The sequence below is a fragment of the Nicotiana sylvestris genome, chromosome 6 (assembly GCF_000393655.2).
Source record: "Nicotiana sylvestris chromosome 6, ASM39365v2, whole genome shotgun sequence".
In the NCBI taxonomy this organism is placed as follows: domain Eukaryota; kingdom Viridiplantae; phylum Streptophyta; class Magnoliopsida; order Solanales; family Solanaceae; genus Nicotiana; species Nicotiana sylvestris.
In genome coordinates, this window is record NC_091062.1 from 156467456 (window position 1) to 156486494 (window position 19039).

Below are 19039 nucleotides of genomic sequence, written 5' to 3' on the forward strand. Positions count from 1 at the left end.
TTTTATAACTATTGACAAATTTATATGATAGTAAATGCATTTACCGAATTCCAGAAGATCCACACGGAGAAGGTTCTCATAAAGATAACTAAGGTGTTCATTTTTCTCTAATGTGTCTTGATTTGCAAATTATTTTCTTCATAGAAATAGCAATAATGTATGCACCCTCTTATATAGTAATCAAACTCTTATGTATGTTTTGACAAACATTAGACAGTATAACATTTTTGTGACGACCCAGTTTGTCGTCTTAAGAATTAACGCCCCGATCCTCTATTAACTGCTTTCTCCAAGTTTATTTCTGCTATATTGATTGTCGGGAAGTTCGGTTTTGAGTTTCGGAGAGTTTTGGGACACTTAGTCCCTAAATGAGAGATTCAGTGTTGAAAAGTTGGCCGTAGTCGGAACAGTGTAAAGACAGCCTCAGAATGGAAATCTGATGGCTCTGTTAGCTCCGTTGGGTGATTTTGGACTTAAGGGCGTGTTCGGATTGTGTTTTAGAGGTCCGTAGCTAATTTAGGCTTGAAATGCCGAAACTTGAATTTTTGAAGTTTCCGGTTCGATAGTGAGATTTTGATCCGAGGGTCGGAATGGAATTCCGGAAATTGGAGTAGCTCCGGAGTGTTTAATGTGACGTGTATGAAAAATTTCATGTCATTCGGACGAGGGTTGATAGACTTTTTGATCAAAAGCGTATTTTTAGAGTTTTTGAAGTTCTTAGGCTTGAATCTGATGCTAAATTGGTGTTTTAATGTTATTTTGAGCGTTCCGAAGGTTGGAACAAGTTTGAATGATGTTATGGGATATGTTGGTAGGTTTGGTTGAGGTCCCGAGGGCCTCAGGTGTGTTTCAGATGCTCAACGAACCATTTTTGGACTTGGAGAAGGATCAGATTTTTGTTGGTATTTATTGCAGACTATTCTTCATCGGGATTGCATAGGGAGGATCGCGATCGCGAAGGCTTAGATGAGGCAGAGGGAAATTTACTCTTCGTGTTCGCGTGAGGAGGAATGCGAACGCATATTTATGGGCATTGCTTAATCGCGAACGCATGGGCTAGGCCGCGTTCGCGTAGAAGAAATAAGGCAGCAGTGGAATTTAGTGTTTCTCTACACGGTCGCGTGAAGCCAACCGTGATCGCGTAAGTTTGAGGGAGAGAAAGCATCGTGTTCGTGGATGGGGTTCCACATTCGCATAGAGTAAATCTGAGGCGCGTGGGTTTTGCTCTTCGCGATCACAACAGGGCTTCCGCGATCGCAATGAATGTATTGCCTGGGCAGATTTTAAAACACAATAACGAGGGTTTAAGCCATAATTCATATAATGGATTTGGGAGCTCAGGAGATTGCGATTTTTGAAGAGATTTTTACCTGGGCGATTTGGGTAAGTAATCCCTACTCGGTTTAAACTAATTTTCATGAATCTACACTTAAATCTATCCTTTAATTTCACAATTTGTATGAAAATTGGGGGAAAGTTCTTAGACCAAGAATTTGAGTTTTGATTGGGGATTTGACATTGGATTGGGATAATTTTGGTATGGTTAAACTCGTGAGAGTGTGAGGATTCTGGAAATATAAATTTTACCCGATTCCGAGAAGTGGACCCGAGGGGCATTTTGGTCATTTTACCTGCGTATTAGGTTAGAATTTCTTTGTAGAATTAGTTACTTGAAGTGTTATTTACATTATGCAATTGAATTGAGTATATTTGGGCCATTTGGAGTCGAGTACTTGTGGCAAGAGCGTGGTTTCAGGTTGATTTTGAGCATGTTCGAGGTAAGTGGCTTGTCTAACCGTGTGTGGGGGACTTTTCCCTTAGGATTGATATTCTGATAATTGAAATGCCTTGTACGTGAGGTAACGACTGCATACTTGTGCTAATTGTTGAAAATCCGGTTTTCATTAAGTAACTTTAATTGTGTTTTCCCTTTCTATTTATTCTACTTGCACTTTTAAACCTGCTGTTATTTATAGAAGCATGTCTAATTGACTTAATTGCTTTAACTGCCTTATTTGTGTTATGTGAAGCATGTTAGGTTAGAATTGTCTGTGTTACCTTGTTATGAAGTTCAGTTTATTTGAGTATTCCTTGTGCCATTGTTGTGTGTTTTACTTTGGGACTACGGGACGACATCCTGCGAGATCCCCTGTACGCATTTATGATTTAAGCTGAAGTGCGAGATGTCGAGAGATCCCCAACACATATATTGAGGATACCAAGAGATCCCTAGCATATATGGAGGATACCGAGAGATCCTCGGGATACCAAGAGATATCTATCATATATTGAGGATACCAAGAGATCCTCGGGATACCAAGAGATTCCTAGCATATATTGAAGATACCGAGAGATCCTCGGGATACCATGAGATCCATGGAATATATTGAGGGTACTAAGAGATCCTCGGGATACTGAGACATCCCCGGTTATTTTCTTGTGATTGTTTCGCCTTTGTTTCAGTTATTGAATTCCTTGATTTCCTTTATTAAGTTCTTATCATTAGTTTTCAACTGTACTGCTTATTTTATACTGTCATGTTTTATATTCTTTATTTTATCTCAGTAGGGCCTTGACCTTCCTCGTCACTACTCGACCGAGGTTAGGCTTGGCACTTACTGAGTATCACTGTGGTGTACTCATGCCCCTTCTACGCATGTTTTTCATGTGCAGATCCAGGTACTTTCACTCTGTCTTATTATCGTTCAGGCGAGACGTTTCTATAGAGACTTCGAGGTATATCTGCCGCGTCCGCAGTCCGAGGAGTCCCTTTCTATCTTTCTGTAATAGTATAGCCCTTCAGTATTCCTTTTTTGGTTAGACATTTCTAGAGTTAGAGCTTATTATGTATCTCTTAGCTTGTGATTCATGGGTTTTCGGGTTTTGGGAAAATGTATTGGTTTTAAGAGATAATATTGTGTATGCTGAGCGACACTTTTAAACGCTGTTTTATTACTCTATTTCTATTTAAAATAGTTTTCTTTCGCAAATTTAGTTTATCTTCCACATTTTAGGCTTACCTAGTCGTAGAGACTAGGTGCCGTCACGATGGTTCACGGAGGGCGAACCGGAGTCGTAGCAATTTTGGGTCTTTAGCCACCCCTACAAAGTGTTGCCTAAACTATCAAAAAGTGTGACATTTGAACAAAGGCCACACTTTTCGACCTTAAGCAACTCTTTTTGGAGGGTGGCCTAAAGTACCATAACCTCTTCCCAAGGCCATGCTTTTAAAGTGTTGCTTTAAAAGTCATGCTTCAAAAGTGTGGCCGATAAGGTATAAAAGCCACGGTTGTAGCATCTCCTATGGCAACGTTTTGCATGACCTAAAGCTACACTTTTGAAGTGTAGATTTGTTGCCTTATAGGCCATACTTCTGAAGTGTGGCTTCTAAAGCAAAGATTTTGAAGCATCGTTTTTGTAATTTTACATGCCATTTTACTACTCTCTATTGCCACATTTTGAAGCGTGGCAATTGTCAATTTCTTTTTCTAAATATTTATGAGCCATAAATGTTGTAATCAAATTTATTTCACGCATAGACATTATATTCTCACGCATTAAATTAGATAATATATAGCAATAAAATAATAATTTCATATGCTTGCAATAAATCTCAAAAAAGAAACATATTTTGTGTATATCCGTACTAATAAAGTAATGTTCCAATATACGCACAAGCAAGGAACTCTACAAAAATGAATGTATTCATATAGTTTCATGACTAATAAATATCACATGTATCAAAAAATCTTCATCATTCACTTCAGAAGATCAAATTGAGCGGATTAGTTATCATTTCCAGTTGCATCACCAGCATTTTCCTACACATTAAAAATGAAATTAAAAATTAGAAAGAAACCAATATATTAGTATGCACTATTTTGAAGCAATATTCGACTTACTAGGAACTTATAAAAATATGACAAAAACTACAACGTAAACGGACAACTTTATTTTTTGGGTTAAGATATCTATCTCATTACTAAAAATAAGTTGGTGTGATTACAAAAAGCTTCGTTTACAAACTTCTTTAACTATGTATGGTGCTTATGAAGTCAAATTTATTACTAACAACATCAACATCTTCAATTGGAAAACACAAAAATTTAACACGCAAAAGAGCCCATAACAGATAAAGGAATTAATTCTTTAAATGACCATCTAAGTTATGAAAATAACCCACTAAAGTCACTTTAAAATTTTTCTTACCTATAAAGTCATCTAACTCTAGCTTTGTATCTTAGAAACTAAATACTCCTGAAAAATCCTATATCTCTCACCAGATTTATAAACTTCAAATCAATATCTTGCTTGTATCTTGCAGGTAGAAGAGCTGAAACAACTTGAGAGAGTAAAAGTACTAGAGCATGATCTCTAAATGCAAAACAAGAGATTCCAAGCATGATTTTCAGAGATAAATATTATAAATTGGTTCTTAAAAATTTAAGATTCGTTCATGCCTAAGTTTCAAATTGCTTAGAACTAATTAAGCCTTGCAGTATAGATATACACCAATAATGCCAAGACAAGAACATTAGAGTATATATAAATTCATTTAAACACAAGTCAAACTATACAAATTCAAGTAATTAAAATAGGATTTTCTTACAAACAAATCAAGTTGGTCACATCAGATCATAGTAAATGGCTGTGAAAAGTAAAACATGAGATTTTTCGGACAAGTTCTAGATTAAAGAGAACATCAGCAAACTAATTATCATTGATATATACACAAAACAGGAAGAAACAAAAAGGCGAAAGTTATCATGCGTCGAATATTTTTAATCCTGATCTAGCTCATAAGATATGTTAAACTTTACTTGATAATTAAGAATTTCATATCACCAAGCGAAAGTGATTTATTGAGTTGTTTTTCAATTTAAACATAGAGAAATGCCTAACCGTTGATTTTTAAAGCTAAAACTAGCATTGAGATAAATGTAAGGAATTGAGGGCTAATCAAAAGCAGGAAGAAAAAAAAGTTACAAATATTAAAATAATATCAACAGTGACCTGCTTGCAATTGAGAATCAAGCACACTTTGAATTGTTTTAATATTCTGAAAGCAAATATTTTAGAAAAGCATGTTCATATAAGTTAAGCTGAATTGTTTATTTTGAGGTTATGGAATACAAATATGTCACGACCCTAAATCCGGACCCGGTCATGATGGCGCATCTCATGAAGATAAGGCCAGCCAGTTAAACCCATTTCCATTTTTAAACAGTTAAACAATACGAAATGGCCTAAGCATGAATAAATAAACCAAAGTAGCGGATGATATTATAAATATACGGAAGAACACTCAACACAGCCCGATACCGGGGTGTCACTAGTCATGAGCATCTATAAAACCTAATACAAGTCTGAAAAGTCTACAAACTATTACAAATGTCTGATAAGAGATAGAAATGGTAAAGAGGGAGAAACACGGGACTGCGGACGTCAATAGCTACCTCGTGGACTTCGATATCTGCTGGGAGCTCTCAACTCGCACTGGCAGGATCCGCAACGCCTGAATCTGCACACGGGGTGCAGGGAGTAAAGTGAGTACTCCAACTCAGTGAGTAACAAATGTAAATAAAGTCTGAAAGCAAAAAATCGCGAAAAGCACAAAGCATTCTATAATGAAGCAGTAAAACCATTTAAAAATCAGTGAATCAGTGAAAGATAGGAAAAAATCCTTTATAGCGAATGTAATTTCATGAAAATCCTTTTTCAACAATTAAGCAGGTAATGGACAATTAATTAAGAAAATAAACACATAAAGGTTCGCCCCTCGGTCACAGTATTCACAATTCCACCATTCGGGCAACATCTCAGAACAATACCAGCCCTTCAGGCTCAATTTCACATCACAATAGGTATCCGCGCTCACTGGGGTTGTACAGACTCCTGGAGGGGCCCCTTACGGCCCAAGCGCAATATAAAGCCACCTGGTGGGATCATCACTAGGCCCTCGGCCTCATATCAATCAAGCCACCTCCTGACATACATATCTCAGGCCCTCAGCCTCATAATCAGTATCAAATGTTTCCTCATAACATAGGCCCTCGGCCTTACTCAGTCAAAAATCCTCATAAGCCACTCGGGGAGTAGTAACACATGTTTCTCAGCCCAAAATATCATTTAAAAGATCATGTAAGTGTTAAAACAAAGTAAACATGGCTGAGTACGAAAACAGTGAAATATAACATGACTGAGTTCAAGTATAAAGTCAAAACAACGAGAAAATACCAGTAAAAATCCCCGAAGGATTCAAATAGTTGGCACAAGGCCCAAATATGGCGTTCAGCCGAAATCATGATGATAGCAAATAGATTTCAGTCAAATACATGGTAAAATAGTCATTTGGGTTGGACTAAGTCATAATCCCCAACAGTGCACGACCTCACGCTCGTCATCAAGCGTGTGCGTCACCTCAATATAGCACTACGATGTGCAATCCGGGGTTTCAAACCTTCAGAACATCATTTACAATCATTACTCACCTCGAACCGGTCAAATTTCTAGCTCGCGATGCCTTTGCCCCTCGAATCGGCCTCCACTCGCATCGAATCTATCCAAAATCAGAACGAGGACGTCAAAATATGCTAAGGGAACGAAGCCCCAGTGAAAATAATTAATTTACAACACAAATCCCGAAATTACCAAAACCCGACCCCCGGGCCCACGTCTCGAAATTCGATAATTTTTACATCAATAGATTCCTCATCTCCTCATGAGTTCATACATATCAAAAGTTCTGAAATCCGTCCTTAAATGGTCCTTCAAATCCCCAAGCAAATGTGTAAGTTTCCAAGCCCTAGTTTCCCCAATTTTGACCCTTAATTTCCATGATATTTAGCTCTAACCCGTGTAATAATAGCATAGGAACAAATTTTAGGTCCAAATTCCTTACCCTAATGAAGTTCCCTTGAAATCCCTCTTTCCAATCCTCCAAAAAGCTCCAAAGCCGAAGTCAAAAATGGTGAAATAGCTCAAATTTTGTGAAGGCCACAATTTATACTTTCTGCCCAGTAATTTTCGCATCTGGAGCCAAATTACTGCTTCTGCGGTACCACATTTGCGGCCAAATAATGGCTTCTACGGTTCTCACTTAACAGCTAAAGCCGCATCTGCAGTCAACCTTCCGCATCTGTAACATCGCCGATGCGGTCACCCTAACCGCTCTTGCGGTCGGTGCTCATCAGGCCCCTTTTGCAACTAAACGCCCGCATATGCGGCGTCATACCTATGGTCCCAAATCCGCAGGTGCGGAAATACCAGAAGTAGCAAATTCAGCAGCTGCAACATAGTCTCAAACTTCCTATCAACCATCCGAAATCACCCCGAGGCCCACAGGACGTCAACGAAAAGCATAAACATATCCTAATACTTTATTCAAACTTGTACCAATCTTCAAAACACCTCAAACAATATCAAATCAACCAAACCACATCGGATTCAAGCCAAACTTTCTAAAATCTTCCGAATATCGCTTTTGATGAAACATCCAACCCAACCATGTCCGAATGACCTCAAATTTTGCACACACATCCCAAATAACCCAACAAAACTACTGCAACTCTCGAAATTCCATTATGACCCCTATATCAAAATCTCGCCTACCAACCGGAAATTGCCAAAATATCAACTTTGCCAATTCAAGCCTAAATCTACTCCGAACTTCCAATACCAAACCATTGAAACTTACATCTGAGCCCTCTAACACATAAGTCAATATCCGGTTGACTTTTCCAACTTATGCTTCCTCAAAAGAGACTAAATGTCTCAAACCTTACTAAATATATTCCGGATTCGATCCACCAACCCGATATCACATAACACGGATGAACAAAGCATAAAGAAGCAGAAAGAGGGAAAATAGAGCGGTAATTCATGAGACGACTGGCCAGGTCATCACATCCTTCCCAACTTAAACAAATGTTCGTCCGCGAACGAATCAAGAAACATACTTGAAGCCTCAAACAGGTGAGGATATCTGCTTCGCATCCCCTGCTCGGTCTCCCATGTGGCCTCCTCCATGGGCTGACCACTCCACTGCACTTTCATTGAAGCTACATCATTCGACCTCAACTTTCGAACCTGATGACCCAAAATAGCTACTGGCTCCACATCATAAGTCAAATATCATCCAACTGAACCATGTTGAAATCCAAAACATGAGACGGGTCCCCAATATACTTCCGGAGCATAGAAACTTAAAATACCGGATGCACACTCGACAAGCTCGGTGGCAAAGCATGCTCATAAGCCACCTCCCCAATCCTCCGAAGCATCTCAAAAGCCCCAATGACCTGTGGACTCAATTTCCCTTTGTTTCCAAATCTCATAACACCCTTCATGGGCGAAACCTTCAATAGAACCTTGTCACCAACCATGTAGGACACATATCGAAACTTCCTGTCAGAATAACTCTTTTTCCTTAACTGCGTTGTACGAAGCCTCTCCTGAATCACCTTCACCTTCTTTAAAGCATCCTGCACCAAATCAGTCCCCAATAGCCTAGCCTCACCAGGCTCGAACCAACTAACTGGAGACCTACACTGCCTCCCATACAAAGCCTCATATGGAGTCATCTGAATACTCGACTAGTAGCTGTTGTTATAAGCAAACTCTGCAAGCGGTAGAAACTAATCCCTGTCGACGCCCCCTTTTTCTCTAACCGTGGGGTCAGAAACCGGGTATACGACATTGGGAAGGACAACTCTATTCCCTTTCGAGAATTAGGTTTCGAAATTTGAAGAGTCTCCACCTAATGATTATAGTGCATTAGGACACTTTTTTTTAGAAGAGTTTGAGTTGGAAAACCAGAGTTCGGGTAAGGGCGAGAAATTATCTCGAGGGAAAGGTGTTAGGCACCTCTCAAGATCTACTAGTGTGGTTCCCGGCCATGTTACAATTATGACTTTACAAGTAAACAATCAAGACTCAAATAAGGATTCACGTATAACATTGCAATCAGGCTGAAAACTTTCGAAGGTAAGTGGAGAGGGCAGAAATTTATAAAAAACGATTTGAATAGTTTTACAAGAAGAGATGAAAGTAAATAACGGGAGGGGAGTCCTAAGTTTATAATCAATATGGATCACTTCAATGCAATACCCAGCAATCACTTCTCAGAAGAGGGATCGCACGTGATATTAGCGCATCGGTCATCATATCCATATCTACCCTTCCCACCCCATTAAAGTGTTAAAGCATAGAATGGTATCGTTACTTATTGCATGATATTACCCGTCCCAATCCTATCAGTCCCGGAGGCATATGGGACTATTAATCCTAAAGGGGAGGTAGTTGGGGCTTTTGCGGAGTTTTCAAAAGGATAAAAATCTAGGCGACAAGCAATAACAGATAGCAGTTTAAAGGGAAACAAATAGCAGTTAGGGCTCAAGTCGGCCTCCTCATTCAAAGTAGCATATTATTTAGCATGACTTACAAATACTGGTTTGGTCTGTATTAAACTTAACGTAGGAAGGGTGGCTAATTTATCACATATTTTTCAGATAAGAAGTCCGAATTAGGTCTGCCTGCCGGTTGTAATTATCAAAACTGATGCAATTATAAAATTTTACCCTAAGGCTTGCCTAGGCATTAAACAGAACCTATAGGCATGATATCTATTAGTTTCGGAAATAAAGAAGTAAACTGATTGTAGAAAAAGAATTGTCAATTACAGGGACATAAGATCTGCAGGCGTTAAACATTATTGCTACTGATTTTAGGCTTATAAACGAGTTGACGATTCAGGTTTAGTTAACAACTCTTATAGACATGCTTTATAGGTGTTTCTGATTTGAGCACTATTATTGCTAATGCAAGAATCTTATAGGCATGTTGTTTACATGCAATTGATTAGGTATTTAAATCCTATAATAGGTTTTCCTAATGACAAATGTAGAATGCAGAAAGTCCTATAGGCATGGTATCTATATGAAGATGCAGAATGCAGAAAATCCTATAGGCATGGTGTCTATATGAAGATGCAGAATTTCATAAGTATAGTAATTCCCTATGAACATGGTATCTATATGAGAATGTATAGTTTCAAAGATTTGCAAAACTTTAGAAAAAAAAGTAATCCCTATGAACATGGTATCTACATGAGTGCAGAATTTTAGAAGTATAGTAATTCCCTATGAACATGGTATCTACCCATTGCATGCATAGTCCCCTACCCTTTTCCACTAGCCGACCCCAAATGTTTATTACAGACCATAATAAACAAGAAAAAATATATCAGAAATTAGAGATTCCAACCAAGGAGAGACTAATTCAGACCCCGGGTCTGAAATATGAAATAAACCAACTTCCAAAGATCAGATTCCAAAGCCTTTCTCTTATTTGGGATATGTCAAAGTTCCAAGGAGCTTCAAGAACCCCATGCAATGCTTACACCCCAAATATAATGCAAAATTAGATTATAGTGCAGTGTGGAAGGGCCAACCCTCAAATGTCCAAGTTCAGAGGGAACTCAAGGTCCCAAAGCAAGGCTCAAAAGAGAGGGGCAGAACTTAAGGTTCTAGGAATAGGTGTAGGTGCAATAGAGGGGAATTAGGGAATGCCAAGGAAGGCTGGTGGTCATGACCAGCAATTAGGAGTGCTGGCACACCCCTGACCAGCCTGTCAGCTAAAAATTAGAGAGTTAGGACCTATTGAAGGTCAGGTTTAGCCCTGGACAGCAACTTGGATGCTGCCAGGCTATACCTCAACTCAACACACCTGAAGGAATGGGGTATGAGAAATTGAAAGAGCCTAGGATCCAAAGGATCCAGCTTTAATCCATGGACAATAACTTTGTGTATTGCCATGTCTTAAACCATAGCTCAAGCACATAAAGGGGTATGGGGAATGGGATTCATTGCAGTAACAGATAGCAAGACATAAGCATACTATCATTGAAGTTGAACTCTACAAAACAGTAAAGTAGGCATGGACATAAAAACGGGTAAGTAAACACATTGGGGTTGATGCTAGAATCAAAACTAGGACATACCAGTTTTAGAAAAAACAAATGAAAGCAGAAGTCTTGAGAAAGCCAAAGTGCAGAAAGTTTTAGAAGGGGTTGTGAGAATTAGATGAAGCTCTGAAAATGTATTCCGTGTCGTGAAAAGAAAAAGAGTCGAGTATTTATATCTTGGAAAACAGGTAGAGAGTAAGGGAACAATCATAGCAATTATGGAACTATGTATTAATTATAATCAATCAACATAAGAACTTCCTTTAATTAAAGAGTTCAAACTCAAACAGTAATGGACAACAATCAGTTAAGGAAAGAGAATCAAGTAAACATCTTGTGTAAAGTAGGAAATTAGGGGTAAATACATAGGGGTTTAACTAGGGAAAGAAAATATTAAAATATACGGTTAGCCCAAATAAGGAAAGAACACAGTAAATCAATTAGTACCTAGTAAATCAAGGAATTAGGGATTCGACATTACCAATGAACCAAGTCAGAAAGAGAGGAAAGATTTTAACTTAAGAAAAATCAGTAGCAATCAATTAGGACTATTAAAAGGGATTCTGAATCAATCACAAGTTGGAAAGCCCTTTTACAGAAAGGTTCATCACATATAAAGAGCATACAAACACGTTAAGTATGAAAGAAAAATTGTCATGCCATCGCAAAATCAGTGGAAAATCCAGTAACAGAGTTTAGAAGAGTTCAAATCAATAGAGTAAAGAAACTAATTCAAAGCGTGATGAGAAAAAACTGATAAGAACAGTAGAAGGAAGCATGCTTAAGAAAATCCTTTTAGAAGAGGCTTAAACAAAGTTCAGTAGACGGGAAAAATACTAAGAGCACTTAAGAACACGATAGAAGAATACAGTAGGTGAAACATACAAGAATATAGTAGAAGAAAATAGTAGAACATAGTAGAAAAGCATACACGGACTTAGTGTAGAAACCACAATAGCAGAACATACAAGAACGGAATATAGAAAGCACGGTATAGGAACATACGTGTTAGAAGGAAAACATAAGAACACAGTAGAGGCAAATACATACAAAAGAAAAGGAGAAGAAAGTCAGATAAACACTTACGTATTTTCAGAAAACCTTAGATGGTACAAGAGGCTTCGGAAAGTAATTTTTGAAAGAAAAGTTAGGGAAATCGTTTGAACACTCAAGTAGAGCATAGATACACAACAGATCTAAAAGAAAAATCGGGGAAAACCTCGACGGGTTAGGGTTTCAGAAGAACCCTAGAAAAAGGTTTGAAAAGGTCACCGATCTGAGTCGGATAGGTCAGAATCAGGCTCAAAACACCATGGTATGCCGGAGCAAGGCCGAAGATGGCCGGAATCTTCAAATCGGTGAAGGTCTGAGTGAAGACCTTCGAGGTCTGGCCTCGAACCTTCGAGCATCAGGCATGCCAGAGCCGGGGGAGGTAAGTGTAGGCTGTCCATGGCCTGAGAAGCCATGGACTCCGGTGAAAACATGTTGGAACAAGGTAGGAGGAGGATAGGGTTCCGAAGGACCTTGAGAGAGTTTTGGGATTCAGAGGTGGCGTCATAAGGCAAATGGGGTTAGGGTTAGAGGGGTTAGGGGATTATAAAAGGAAAGGGTGAATCAGGGTCGTTGATCAAAATGATCAACGACCAGGATTTAAAAGGAAATCCGGACGGGTTAAAAATGGGTTAAGGGGTCGGGTAAAAATAAGAACTGGGTCGTCCGAATTTGAGTTTGAAATTGGGTGACTTTTAGGCTAAAATTAAAAAGTAATGGGGCTATAATTGAAATGAACTGAGGCTACATGTTAAATAGCCAGTTTTACACTTTTTTATTTATAAAAAATAGTAAAATGATTTTTAAAAAAAATTAAAAGCACCGAGATAATTAATAATATATAAACATTAATCTAAAAATGCCGGAAATGATTTTATGATTGCGAAACGCTATTAATCGTAATATAGGCCATAATTACAATTTTATGTAATTTAGCTTAAAAATATCAAATGAAATTGTCAAAAATATGCAAAAATCACGTTAATTATGTTTTGGTGTGACTATGAGGATGGAAATAAATTATTCACCAAAATGATAATTTCGGAAATAATTATTGGATTTTGTATTGTTAAAATAGACAATAAATTGGTTTTGAAAATCTTTAAAAATTTGGGAAAAATACCAAAATACTTAGGCATGCTTATATATGCATACATATGCAATTTTGAAAGTATTTTGAGTATAAAAAATATATAGGGAAAAATTGGGTATCAACAGCTGCCCTCTTTACCCGGGAAGGATGAAAGAGTTGTCGGGTAAAGATAAGATGGCCAATTTTGATCGGAAGTGGCGATTTGAAAGGAGTTTTGACCGAGCTCTGGTTTCTAAGCTGCCTACATATCCCTGGTCTTACAGGAATCAGGCCATATGTAGTTCAAGAACCATTGACGGAATATGCCGATGGAAATTTGAAACGGACGAATGCGATGTTTAGATTGAGAGAGGTTTCTGAAAATCGATAGGCTGAGGGAAACGGAGCGGGATCGCTCCTGCTGAGGCGGCCGTTGCCAGCCGGTGTACCTACAAGTAAGCAATAAGAGCGTATATCGTGTGTAAATTTAAACGTGATGAAAGTTCCCACTGGACAATGAATGCTGCCCTCGGATGGTTAGGATGACGTCCTCGAACCATGACGTCCTGGGCCATGAGGCGTATGGTAAAGGATTCGTAGGCTATGAAATGATGTTCTCGGGCTATGAGAATGGTGCCTCTGAACCATGATGCCTTTAAATAATGATATGCAAAAGATAAAATGGGGTCCTCAGGCCATGACATGGCATTCTCGGGCTATGAAAATGGTACCTCCGAACAATGACGCCTTTGGAAAATTTGGCGATCTTTCAGCCCATGAAATGCAGAAGGTGGCGATCTTTCAGCCGATGCAAGACGTAAATAAAGGTGGCGATATTTCAGCCTATGCAAGAAAGTTAAGGTGACGATCTTTCAGCCGAGGCAAGAAAATAAAGTGGCGATATTTCAGCCATGCAAGAAAATAACGTGGCGATATTTCAGCCATGCAAGAAAATAAAGTGGTGATATTTTAGCCATGCAGGATGGAGATAGAGCTTAGTCTCGGAAGGCAGAAAGGCAGCTTTATGCAGATGATGATGGAGGTAGAGCTTAACCTCGAAAGGCAGAAAAGTTGCCTTATGCAATGCAAAAAAAATGCAGATGGAGACAATGCTTAGTCTCGGAAGGCAGAAAGGTAACCTTATGCAGAATGCAGATGGAGACAAAGCTTAGTCTCGAAAGGCAGAAAGGTGGCCTTATGCAATGCAGGAAATGCAGATGGAGGTAGAGCTTAACCTCGGAAGGCAGAAAGGTAGCCTTATGCAAAATGCAGATGGAGACAGAGCTTAGTCTCGAAAGGCAGAAAGGTAGCCTTATGCAAAATGCAGATGGAGACAAAGCTTAGTCTCGAAATGCAGAAAGGTGGCCTTATGCAATGCAGGAAATGCAGATGGAGGTAGAGCTTAACCTCGGAAGGCAGAAAGGTAGCCTTATGCAAAATACAGATGGAGACAGAGCTTAGTCTCGAAAGGCAGAAAGGTAGCCTTATGCAGAATGCAGATGGAGATAGAACATAATCTCGAAAGGCAGAAAGGTAGCCTTGTGCAATGCAGGAAATGCAGATGGAGGTAGAGCTTAACCTCGGAAGGCAGAAAGGTAGCCTTATGCAATGTAGAGAAATACATATGGAGGTAGAGTTTAACCTCGGAAGGCAGAAAGGTAGCCTTATGCAAAATGCAGGAAATGCAGATGGAGGTAGAGCTTAACCTCGGAAGGCAGAAAGGTAGCCTTATGCAATGCCGAGAAATGTAGATGGAGGTAGAGCTTAACCTCGGAAGGCAGAGAGGTAGCCTTATGCAATACAGAGAAATGCAGATGGAGGTAGAGCTTAACCTCGGAAGGCAGAATGGTAGCCTTATGCAGTGCAAGAATATAAAAGGATGATTAGTAGTAAGATCTCTTAGCTGATAGATGATTACGACAATATGACTGCTGGGGAGATTGTGTACTGATAGCAATTGCGGGCAAGTGATGATTCTGAAAAGTTGCATTCTTGGGAAAGTATGCGTACATAAATATACCTGACGATATTGCAAGTCGAGTGCCTGCATCCAAAGAAAATCGGGAGTTCTGTGAGGGGAAAGGTTAGTTCGTCTTCCCTGGGCTCTTGACGTTGTGCGTCATTGGGGTAGCGTCGCTAAACAACAACAATTCAGATAATAGTTATGCATGATTTAGTAAATATAACATATATAATCGAAAATAGTTTTCTTTAGATGAACCAACGACTGCGACGTGGTTCAAGACATTGCAACCTCTTTTTCTCCGGAATTTTGAGGGTCCTCCTCAAAATTCTGCCCCAGTTTGCTGAGCGGACATTTCTGACGGTTGTGCTGAATGACTAAAAAACATCTTTGGAATTTTGAGGGTCCTCCTCAAAATTCTGCCCCAGTTTACTGGGCTGGCGCTTCTGGCGATGCATGAACTAAAATTAACTTCGGAATTTTGAGGGTCCTCAAAATTCTGCCCAAGTTCCAATAGCGGGAAAAAATGAAATTTTTATTAAATTGTGACCGAACCCATAGGGCTGCCTACGTATCCCCTCTTAAATGGGAATCAGGTCAGGCGTAGTTCAAATTACATCATTAAGGGAATCATAAGCGGTTACACATAATATCATTTCATTGCGTCTGAATTGATTGGCTTCGGCCAGACTTCTCCATCCATCTTTGCAAGAATAAGGGCTCCTCCAATTAGAACCCGGTGAACCATGTACGGACCCTGCCAATTGGGGGAGAACTTCCTCTTGGCTTCATCTTTATGTGGGAATATTTTCTTCAACACTAGCTGCCCCGGTGTAAACTTCCTTGGCTTAACCCTTTTGTTGAAGGCTTTGGACATTCTGTTCTGATACAACTGACCGTGACAAACTGCATTCATCCTTTTTTCATCTATAAGGGCTAACTGCTCGTAGCGACCTCTTACCCATTCTGCATCGTCCAATTCTACTTGTTGTATGATCCTTAAGGAGGGAATTTCTACCTCGACGGGGATGACAGCCTCTGTACCATAAACCAGCATGTAGGGAGTTGCTCCAGTCGATGTGCAGACTGTAGTGCGGTATCCCAATAAGGCGAATGATAACTTCTCATGCCATTGTTTGTGCCTTTCGACCATCTTCCTTAGTATCTTCTTGATATTCTTGTTGGCTGCTTCCACAACTCCATTCATCTGAGGCCTATAGGCTGTAGAGTTCTTGTGTTTGATCTTGAAAGTTTCACACATTGCTTTCATCAAGTTGCTGTTGAGATTGGAACCATTATCGGTGATGATTGATTCTGGAACTCCAAACCGACAAACAATGCAGTCGCGGACGAAACCCGCCACAACCTTCTTAGTAACCGCCTTGTATGATGCTGCTTCGACCCATTTGGTAAAATAATCGATTGCCACTAAGATGAACCTGTGCCCATTTGATGCGGCAGGCTCGATAGGTCCGATAACATCCATTCCCCAAGCGACGAATGGCCATGGTGAGCTTGTTGCAGTAAGCTCGTTTGGAGGTGCCTTTATCATATCTGCATGTATTTGACAGCGATGGCATTTGCGAACATACTGGATACAGTCTGTTTCCATAGTCATCCAAAAATACCCTGCTCGGAGTATCTTCTTTGCTAAGACAAAACCATTCATGTGCGGCTTGCTTGGTAACCTCTTCTTTGATTTTCAAACTCATGTAGGGTTTGAATTTCCTGAGCATCTGCTTTACTGGCGGGCATGTTGGATCTGTTGGTAGTTTGTGAGCTACAATGGATGTGCTGCGACCAGTCATATCATCATATGATCAGGCGAATATGTCTTCATATTCCTTTAGGAACTCCGTGTACTCCTTCTTTTCTGATGGTGATAAGTGAATACTGATGTGTGTTTCTTTGACATTCCCTGTATCTCCCAAATTAACGACCTCAGTTTCGTCCAAGTTAGACTCAGGCCTATTTTAAAAATTCTCAACTCCTCTGACGACCTCTTCTGGTATATCATCCTCTTCTGGGTCCGTATCCGTTTGTTGCGTTGTCTCATTGCAAGTCGCAATCGTTGGTTCATCGTCAAGGCAAGTAATAGTAATGATGTGTAAAATAAAGTGAATGATAGAAAAATAATAAGAGCGAGATATATAATAAACTGTAATGCTTCAATTAAATTCATAATTATTTTGAATATCAGAGCTCTTTTCAAAATTAAAAGACAATGCAGAAATAAAATCAGCTAGTAAAAGGTAAAAACGTGATGCATGGTGCTTTTGTTTAGCCTTGCTACCCCGAAGCTTTCCGGGCCCTGGTGGTTCTGATTGACCAATTGCTGAGGAGTTCTCCTCGGTTCACAGCTTGTATAGAAGGGTCTTCCTCCCCTTCCTCCTCGAAAATAACACAGCAGTCCATATCATTGTCTTCCAGAAACAGATTCCTTGTTCCGGATAGGACTCAGATGAGGAGGAGCTGGAGGGCCCTTGGATCTCGTACTATATGATGATGGTGCCAGAATGCACGAACTAACCTTTAGGAAGTGGAATAAAAATAAAAATAAAAGAAAAACAAAAAAGTAACAAGTTAGTGCGGGTTAGGAGAAGAAAATGTTGCAATATTTAAACACATTGTGCAAGAATATAAATCACGTCATAATTTGGGTGCCTCGTTGTGCCCGAGGTAGGCCTAGCGACAAATTAACTCGGAGAACTTATAATGCTAAATGCCTCATTTTATTGATAAAAATAAGACGAATCCAAAACGACGCTAAATAAAACGTCACTAGTGGCCATCGGCCTTATTACATCATTAAAAGCAAAATAAAAGACTCCTAACTACTTGGTCCCAGAAGGACCTTCCCCAGATTCGGTTTCTTTATCCCCCTCGAACAGCTTCACCAGCTCGCGTATTCGTAGCAGCAGATAAGCTTGGGCCAAATGTCCGCCTGCATTCCCTTCAGTGTTTCGACAATCTTCAATCCTTTTGAGGAACTTTCCTTCTAGCTCCACTAGACCCCGCTCCAAATACCCTAGTCGCTTGTTGGCGCTGACAGCCATATCCTTCCATTCCTCGATCAACTTCTGATGGGCTTCTTGTATTTCCCGATGCTCACTTTCACACTCTCGAATCCTTTTGCGTAGTTGATTGTACTTATCCCGTGCTTCAGCTTTCTCGTCGATGATTCTGTGTCCGTGAATGAACTCAGGGTGACCCATACCATTGTGATTATCTTCCAACCAACCCGAATAGTGCGGCACGCAACCAGCATGATACCTGTCTGGCTCAATAGATTCTTTCCCCAAAAAGAGCTTGCAATGCCACATGTGTTGAGCTTGGCATTTGTGAGGGCTATCATCGTCCTAGAAATCAGCCCTAAAGTGACTCTTTTTGTCGACCCTTGGTATGATTTGCTTTCTTCCAGCCTGCCTCACGGCTCGGAGGGGAAAGTAGGGATAAGTTCCTCTTAGACCAATGAATATGAGAAATGGTGCGTCTCGGGATCGAACACTGAATTCTTCCTTAGGGAACCATTCGACCATCCACTGTACCTGGTCTTCTTTTAGATTCTCGAATAGCTCCACCCATCTTCTAGCGTCTTATGGATGGGCGAACATGTTAGGCATATAATTCATACGCCTTGGCTGGTGGAAGGCAATATGATCATCCCAGTCTCTGCATAAGATCTCCTGTCGGTATTCTCCTTTCTGGAGGTGCTCCATGAGCCAGAGCTGAAGTAATAAATTGCATCCCTAAAAATGACTGGCCTTTCGCTGACAGTTGTCCAGAGCCCGGTATATCTCAGCAACAATCATGGGCACTATACTGAAAGACTGTCCGCCAATTCCTTCCATCAGAGTCTTGGTTACCATGGCTAGTCTGGTGTGGATCCTAACCTTCTTCATAGGGAACACTATCATCCCCAGGAAACAAAACATGAATACGAAGAACCTTCTGTGAATATGCCCCAGTGAGGTGAGGGCAAATTTATCTG

The 19039-nt window shown here is 39.9% G+C and overlaps 1 protein-coding gene across 1 annotated transcript; it reads right to left on the reverse strand.

The window, feature by feature from the left end:
• Positions 1 to 3785: 3785 nt before the first annotated feature.
• LOC138871525 (uncharacterized) lies at positions 3786 to 16201 on the reverse strand. The gene is made up of 3 exons (XM_070149406.1): positions 15956 to 16201; positions 8214 to 8483; positions 3786 to 3821 (listed from the first exon to the last, which is right to left on the reverse strand). Exons 1-3 carry the CDS (start codon positions 16199 to 16201, stop codon positions 3786 to 3788), a joined length of 552 nt encoding a protein of 183 aa, XP_070005507.1.
• Positions 16202 to 19039: the final 2838 nt, after the last annotated feature.

Bases quoted from the DNA above. Each gene is read 5' to 3' on its own strand.
- LOC138871525 (XM_070149406.1), bottom strand. From the start codon at position 16,201: ATGGTCGAAAGGCACAAACAATGGCATGAGAAGTTATCATTCGCCTTA. The intron at 8,484-15,955 runs GTTTGTCACGGT...GATTTGGTGCAG, and splicing joins ATGAAAAAAGGATGAATGCA to GATGCTTTAAAGAAGGTGAA. The intron at 3,822-8,213 runs GTATTTTAAGTT...TTTAATGTGTAG, and splicing joins GCTTGTCGAGTGTGCATCCG to GAAAATGCTGGTGATGCAAC.